At 39.4% G+C, this 8,045-nt stretch overlaps 1 gene segment (V, D, J or C); it reads right to left on the bottom strand.

The window, feature by feature from the left end:
* Positions 1-270: 270 nt before the first annotated feature.
* Positions 271-8,045, bottom strand: part of LOC127634236 (immunoglobulin kappa constant-like) — a 119,289-nt gene continuing 111,514 nt past the window's right edge. The window contains 1 exon segment of the C gene segment in view: positions 271-708. Within this exon segment, the coding sequence occupies positions 392-634 (243 nt within the window).

The raw sequence follows: 8,045 nt of genomic DNA, 5'->3' as shown, positions 1-8,045 counted from the left end.
CAATCATGCTGGATCCTGTATGTTTATATTTCAAAATCTGTTCATAAATTGATGCATTTACTGAGAACACCATATGTTTGAGTTCCCTAATTTGACTACACTTGTTTTGTCTTGTTTCATAATGTCTCTGCAGGTGTTTTCATGCTTCATTGAGTGAAGATTATTTATAAAATGTGAACTAACTTAACAAACAAATGAGCCAAATAATATATATAAATCAACATTAAAACAAAGACAGGAAACTTCAAATAATGTATTATTTTATTAGTTTATTGAATTTTGACAAGAGAAAACTGAAAGACAAAAGCACACATATACTTGTGTGAATAGAAGTCACTGTTAGTCTCCATGTGAGACATGAGTGAGAAGAGCAGAAGAGAATCCAGAGGATCTACTCAGAACACTGATCTCTCCTCACTTCTCCAGTGACTGACAGCTGCTCTTTCTGTTTGGCCTCACAGCTCACTGTGACCGCCTTCATCCACTCGTCCTGAGAGAGAGTCAGACTGCTGCTCCAGCTGTACAGACCGCCCTTCTCCAGGACCCCAGCACTGCTCTTCTCAGACCTGCTGCTCCCGTCCACCTTCCAGCTCAGGCTCCAGTCTGAGGGGAAGCCCTTGTTGGCCACACACATCAGTGTTGCTGTGTTCTTTGTGGAAATCTCTTCACTGGAGGGCGGCAGGACGCTCACTTTAGGACGAGTGATGCCTGACAAATACACAATAGACCAGTGGTTTTCAAACTTTTTCAAGAGGGACCCTTTTTTTATTTTATTTTTTGACGCGACCCATAGGCTTGTGCGCAGAACAAAAAGCACTTTTTTTAACCACTTTTGATGATGCACGTGCACTTGCTGATCCTTGACGCGATTGGAACGCAAAGTCGATTCTGAAATAATTTTATCAAGCTATAGGCCTACATACAGGAATGTTAACCAATTAATAGCCTATCGTTTGCTGCATGCTTAAAAAATACACAAAACATTCCACAACAAACTCTTTAAATGTAATATTCATTATATACAGAACAGAACAAGAATTAAAAATAATAATAACTTTAAACAAGCCAAAACGAAATAATTTAAAGCGAAAGTAAAAGTAAGGGGCATTATGCTCACGTAACTCTCTCATTAGAATCACGTTGCAATATCAACAGGAAAAAATCATCCTTTTCACATGCTAAAAATGTGCTTGGAAACATCACGTTGAGCTGCACGTGCTTACGCTGAATAGTAGGCTACGAATTGTAGGCCTACTACTGACTATTTAACAGGGCAGTGTGATTTTTATATTAGTTGACTATTTTATTATCATATTTTGCCAACTTTTCACCGCATATTACGCACATTGGTATTGCTGCATGGACTGGCGTCCGAACAGTTGATAAACCCAAACTTCAAAAAATCATCTTTATATGGCCTTACTCCGGTTTCTGCTTTTTCTTTGCTGGGAAAGTACTGCTACTCTGTTGACATGCATCGCCTTCATTATCTTCCCTGCTGATCTCTGCTGTTCGCGGCAGGGTTTGATGGTTGACCGCGTTTTCTGCTGCTTCATTTAAAGGGGTCTCGGTCTCTGACCCTCTTTTTCTTGTGAAAAAATCATAAATGGTTTTTGACTTTGGTTTGCTCATGTTCAGCATAAAATAAATTCATTACGGGCTACTAATTTCACGGTACCGAATATTTTCATCATCTCATGGGAAAATAAAATAAAATGGCTGCATATCAACAACACTGCGCACAAGGTTTTTTGTTTTGTTTTGTGTTGCCTAGGGCTACGAGTAGGTCGGTTAACCGGTCAGGTGACATGTGGATTATTTATTTTGCATGAATTTGAATGTTTTTTTTTTTGTGTACTTCTAATCAAAGCTATTATTATTAATATTAATATTATTAAAAAACGAAATAATGTTTTTTATTTTTTTTTTTATTTTAAATCACTGGCGACCCATTTTTTTGACCCAGGGTTTGAAAACCACTGCAATAGACAACTTCAAAAGAAGAAAAGATTTCTTTCTCCAGATTGAAACTAAATCAATTACATTAGTCAATTATATATTTTGAAGATCTTTAAAGATATCATTGAAAACTTTCAACATTAAACTGCAAGTTTGTTTCTTCATGTTGATCTGTTCAATCATATAAAGAACAATTTATTTCCCCAAAGACTCTGAATGACCAAAATGATGAAATGATGAATAAAGTTCACATATCTTTATATGTTTGCAGTTTGACTTACACAAAAGTTCAAGAATATTTTCCTTCATAAATTTCTCTTTCTACATTAAGAAATAACTATGAAAAGACATTGCCCAACCTCAAGAGAATAGAAAAGAAAATTCTGTACAATGATGAACTTTTAACAGTTCATTTGGTGAAAGAATTCCTCCAGTAAAACTTTATATGTTACATATTACATTAAGAAACATTTCATATTGAAGGAGCATTTTTATGAACTCTTGATAATGTTCGTCATTTAAACACAGAGTCATTTAACATCTCCAAAAACTGAATAACATCTCACTTCTGTACCAGCAACAAATTCACATGTGCTGACAAAGTGTCAATTAAGTGTCTTTAAAGTTCACCTTCATTTCTGGAAAAACAGCCAAATTATTCAATCTGTCTAATCAGATATTATTAATAAATAATGAAATATAAATTATAAAAGTGAGAGAAATCACTGAACTCATATGTGTGTCAATTCAACATAAAACTGACACATTCCACATTATAAAAACACATAAAACATTAAAATGATGATTTGATGATTTACTTACTGCCAACATCCAGTCTGGTGCCTCTGCTGAAAGTGTACCACAGTGATACAAACTAATAGAACCAGGGCCGTGCAGAGACCTTTGGAGGGGCAGGTGCTCAAAATATAAAAGGGGCACATGGAACAAGGCTTTAAATAGCGCGGTGCTCAAAATATCAATACAGTAATATATCGTGACACATTCCTTGCTGATTCGCGCATCGATACGGATGATTCTGTATTGATACGGCAGCAAATGCTGTGATGCAGTTTTGGAAAAGAAACAGAACAGAAAAGACAATTTTAAGTTTAAAAGTTAAAAAATATTTTCTGTCCAGAATAATTAGAAACTGAAGTGTCTTAAGTTGTACCAACCTGATGGCTTTTTCTTCTCTGTTATACAGAATAATTAAGAACAGCCGTTATAGTAAAAACTATAGTAAACGTTATAGTAAAATCAACGTGGCCCATGTTTCGCATACAGTAGAGTATAGTTTTATTTAATGCCATGTCAGCATTTGTGGCTATTTTGATGGCAAAAACTGAATTACAAAAATACAAGAGTTCCATTAATATAATAAAAACAAAAACAAAGCAAACAGAAAAAATACAGCAATTTTATTTTACAGCAAATACAACAGATTTTTTACATTAATGTGATACCTGTTCTGGTAAAATCTTACTAAATTCCTTGAGTGAGTATGCTGCCTTTGCTGTTGTTGTTGCTGCTGCTAATACTGGAGTTGATCTGAGAGACTGTAGACATTAAAACAACAAACATATAGGAGACAAATTAGCTGATTAAACAATTGTTATGTTACCATGACAAGATGTAAAGATTGCTGAGAGTGTTTGGAACTGGCTCACTGACCTGCCAAGGCTGACTGCTCCAAGAAAATAAGAGGGAGATGCTCACAGAGGCTGCTACACACCAAGAGCTGCAGGTAGAGAAAATAAGATACCAGATTCAAAAAAGTACAATTATCTGAGAAAAAAAAAAAAAACATTAATGGGGGATAGGATGATGGTGGCCATGGCAGGGGTGAGAGTGAGACACAAACATCTATATAGACAGAGGTGTGTGTGCTTGTCTGTCTACAGTACACAATACTGTGATCATGATTTCAAGTTGCATTGTGACTCTGAGATGTAGTTGGATTTTGATTGATTATGTCTAATCAAAAATATAAATAAAAAAACTAAAATGTGTACGTGTGTGTTCATTCTGTTGGCACCTACTAAAAATCACAGTGTAGCATTAATCTTACCAATAAGTGGAGGATGAGTTGTTGTAGAGTTTTATAACAGAAATTTCCTGTTGGCCATGTCCCTAAAAATGTTAATGACATTATTGTCATTTATTGGAATGTCCTTCTCAATGGCCAACAGAAGAAGGTCAGACAATCTCTCCTCTTTGCAAAGGCTGCGAAGTTTGGTTTTCACAAGCTTCAGTTTTGAGAAGGAACGTTCCACAGTTGCTGTGGACACCGGAAGTGTGCCATATGTCTTCAGCAGCAGAGTCATGTTGGGGAAAACTAGATGTGCATTGTTTTCCTTGACTACTGACAGAATAGAAGACACATTGGCTGGTGGTGGGCATGAGTATGACGTATGGAAGACCTTCAATTCTGTCTGCAATTTGTCTTCATCTTCAATATTGTAGAACTGGCACAGTTTCTTCACAGCTTGGAGTGCTGCTGTTGGAATGCTAGCTGTTTTCCAGTTCTCTGGGACTGTCAGGCAATGGAAGGCATGCAATATTTCCCATTTGGAATTATCTCCTCCTTTTAAGCGTCTCTGAATAGTGGTCTTTGCTGTTGTAGAAAGAAAATATTTTTGTCATTTAAAATATAATTATATTTTAATCCTGTTCTGAATTGTTTTATTTTTATAATGATAATTCAGAGAATGAGAAAATCAGTATAAGCCTTATCAGTGTTGTTGTGATAATTATTTTAAGGCACTCTACATTTTTTTTAAAATAAATACTGAAATAATAAAAATAATTTAGTCAAAAGGCATAAAAAAGACAAGACCCCTCGACGCCTGTGAGTGAAACTTTTCTCTCTCAAACCGCAAGCTAACGTAACGTTACTTCTACAGGCTACACACAGCAATATATACAACATATCTGCATGCTCTCTTCACGTCGTTCTTGTAAAATAATAATAATAAGTAAATAAACATCAAAATCACTTCACTGGGAATGAATCCTCACTTACCAGCTGCCGCGGTCGCGGTGTTGAAGATATCTTCCGGTAATTAAAAAATGCGCGTGCTGCGGCCGTGCGGCGTGAGGAATAGTCCCGGTCGGATGAGGTCATCGTCAGGTGAAAGGTCATCATCTGGATCATTTTATTTAAGGCTAAATTATTAATCATACATTTTACTAATATTTAGATTTGGCATAGGCAGGCATTCACAAAAGGGCCTTTAATAAATAAAAAAAATGAGAGGAATTTTTTCTTAGACAAAAGGGCACTTTGGGCACCAAGAGGCAGGTTCACAAGAAAACAGAAAACAGAGAGACCCGTACACAAGAACACACAGTTGAATCAATACAGTGTTCCAGTATTATCTGAAAATGAAGTCAAATGTCCCAAAGGTGTGTGTGAACTGTGAATATAATGACAAGTGTATAGTCCGTCTCTCTCTCTCTGTGTCGGTGCAGATTTGAATCTCTTTAGTTCGATTACTTCAGCATTCAAACTGTGTATGTTGATAAATAATTCGTCAGTCACTGTGATTTTAACAATCTTGAATTATTTATTTTTTGTTTTTTATTTTGGACATGATACCATGCAATACTACAGTATTCTTTAAAGCATCTTGTAGTTTTATGGATGTACATGAATCATTCAGTGACAGTTTTCAATTAAAGTTCCAAGAGTTTCAGTTTCTGTTCCTCCCCAACATAGATCCAGACCAGGATTGGCACACTCAATCACAGAGAGGAACAACATTAAAAACTGGGAATGTCGAGGGCCAACATTTATTAACCCTTGTATGGTATTCGGGTCAAATTGACCCATTTAAAAAAATGTACAAGATGAAAAATGGTACAAGTATAAAATTTTTCTTCCTGAAACTCAATGGCCTTAGCTTATTTTCTGTGATAAACATGTACAAACAAAAAGAAATATTTGAGCACACATGCTACTATACCCCACACATTTACATCCTTCATATAGTCTTCAGGTCAGTTTGACCCACATACACAGACACGCAGAAACATGCCCATACACACATACACAGACACAAACAGACACAGACACACATACATTATTATAATCCAAGCACAGAGAAGCTGTTTGTTCTCACTTTCTCGCACCCTTTACCCTCTTTCATGTGTCCACCAGCAAACTCCTTTTTTAGAATCTTATTCCATAACATTCGAAACATCAATCATTTTCTTGAACTATGCACCAGCACATCAAGGGGGTGGGACAAAAGGGAGAAATACCTCTACATCACTGTACAGAATTTTCCACCCTCAGTATGACCAGAAGATTTAGCTGTCAGAGGGCTTTAGAGCTAATTTTTGAAGAGAGTCAGGCACACAGCGATGTGGAAGAGGAAGATGTCTCCGAATATGATTTAGATATCAATTCAGAGTATTCTGATACTGAAAGTGAATTTGAAGATAGCCTTCACTCGGAATATGCACCACAAGGAGCACCACAGGCGGCCGCTGGAGCAGCCCAAGAGCCAGCCACTGGAAGAGCCCCAAAGCCAGCCACTGGAAGAGCCCCACAGCCAGCCACTGGAAGAGCCCCATAGCCAGCCACTGGAAGAGCCCCACAGCCAGCCACTGGAAGAGCTCCACAGCCAGCCACTGGAAGAGCCCAACAGCCAGCCACTGGAAGAGCCCCACAGCCAGCCACTGGAAGAGCTCCACAGCCAGCCACTGGAAGAGCTCCACAGCCAGCCACTGGAAGAGCCCCATAGCCAGCCACTGGAAGAGCCCCATAGCCAGCCACTGGAAGAGCTCCACAGCCAGCCACTGGAAGAGCTCCACAGCCAGCCACTGGAAGAGCCCCATAGCCAGCCACTGGAAGAGCCCCACAGCCAGCCACTGGAAGAGCCCCACAGCCAGCCACTGGATGAGCTCCACAGCCAGCCACTGGAAGAGCCCCATAGCCAGCCACTGGAAGAGCTCCACAGCCAGCCACTGGAAGAGCTCCACAGCCAGCCACTGGAAGAGCCCCATAGCCAGCCACTGGAAGAGCTCCACAGCCAGCCACTGGAAGAGCCCCACAGCCAGCCACTGGAAGAGCCCCACAGCCATATTTGTCTAAGAATGGACAGATTGAATGGTCTTCATCCCCAGTGAGAGCCCCCCCCCCCGCTCAGCTGCTAACATAATACGGATGGTACCAGGGCCCACATGATTTGCAGTGACTCAAGTCATCCTGTGAGCTGCTGAGTCCTGACTCAATTCAGAAAATTATTCTGGATATGACCAATCTTGAGGGGAGACACGGAAAACATGTTTTCGGTGACCAGCGGAAAGAGATGGACTTCATGCATCTGCATGCCTACTTTGGCATTCTCATTCTTGCTGGTGTCTACAGGTCAAGAGGGGAGTCGACTGAAAGTCTGTGGGATGCTGAGACAGTGAGAGCAATTTTTAGAGCCACAATGTCTCTGAAGAGCTTCCATGTATTCTTAAGGATCATCAGATTTGACAACCGGGAATCAAGACCTGTTATATGGCAGGGGGACAAGTTGGCAGCAATCCGCACTGTGTGGGACCAGTGGGTGGACCGGCTTCCCCATCTTTACAACCCTAGGCCCAATGTAACCGTGGATGAATGGCTTGTGGGGTTTAGAGGCCACTGCCCTTTCAGGCAGTATATGCCCTCAAAACCAGCAAGGTATGGCATCAGAATCTGGGCTGCCTGTGATGCTGTTTCATCTTATGCATGGAACATGCAAATTTATACAGGGAAGCCAGAAGGAGGAGCTGCTGAAAGAAACCAGGGGACACAAGTGGTGCTAGATATGTCACAAGGCCTCAATTTTGTGATGCATGTGTTTTGTAAACAGGCATGCCTGTCTTTTTTCCCAAGCACCACCCCCTGTTGCAAGGACTATGCCTCAGTTGTTCATCTGCATTACATAAGATAAAATTGATTGATTGTTGAAGTTCCAGTTGATGTATTGAAAGTTTGCATTAAAAATAAGATATATGAATGAAAACATTGTCTCACTTCCATTCACACTTCCATTATTAATTGTGTTCTAGAAGAGACTGATTGCAATCCTTAAACATATATGTTATCA

Source organism: Xyrauchen texanus, chromosome 41 (assembly GCF_025860055.1).
Source record: "Xyrauchen texanus isolate HMW12.3.18 chromosome 41, RBS_HiC_50CHRs, whole genome shotgun sequence".
Lineage (NCBI taxonomy): Eukaryota > Metazoa > Chordata > Actinopteri > Cypriniformes > Catostomidae > Xyrauchen > Xyrauchen texanus.
The sequence above is the reverse complement of the archived record's forward strand: the minus strand, read 5'-3'. Positions and strand labels throughout refer to the sequence as shown.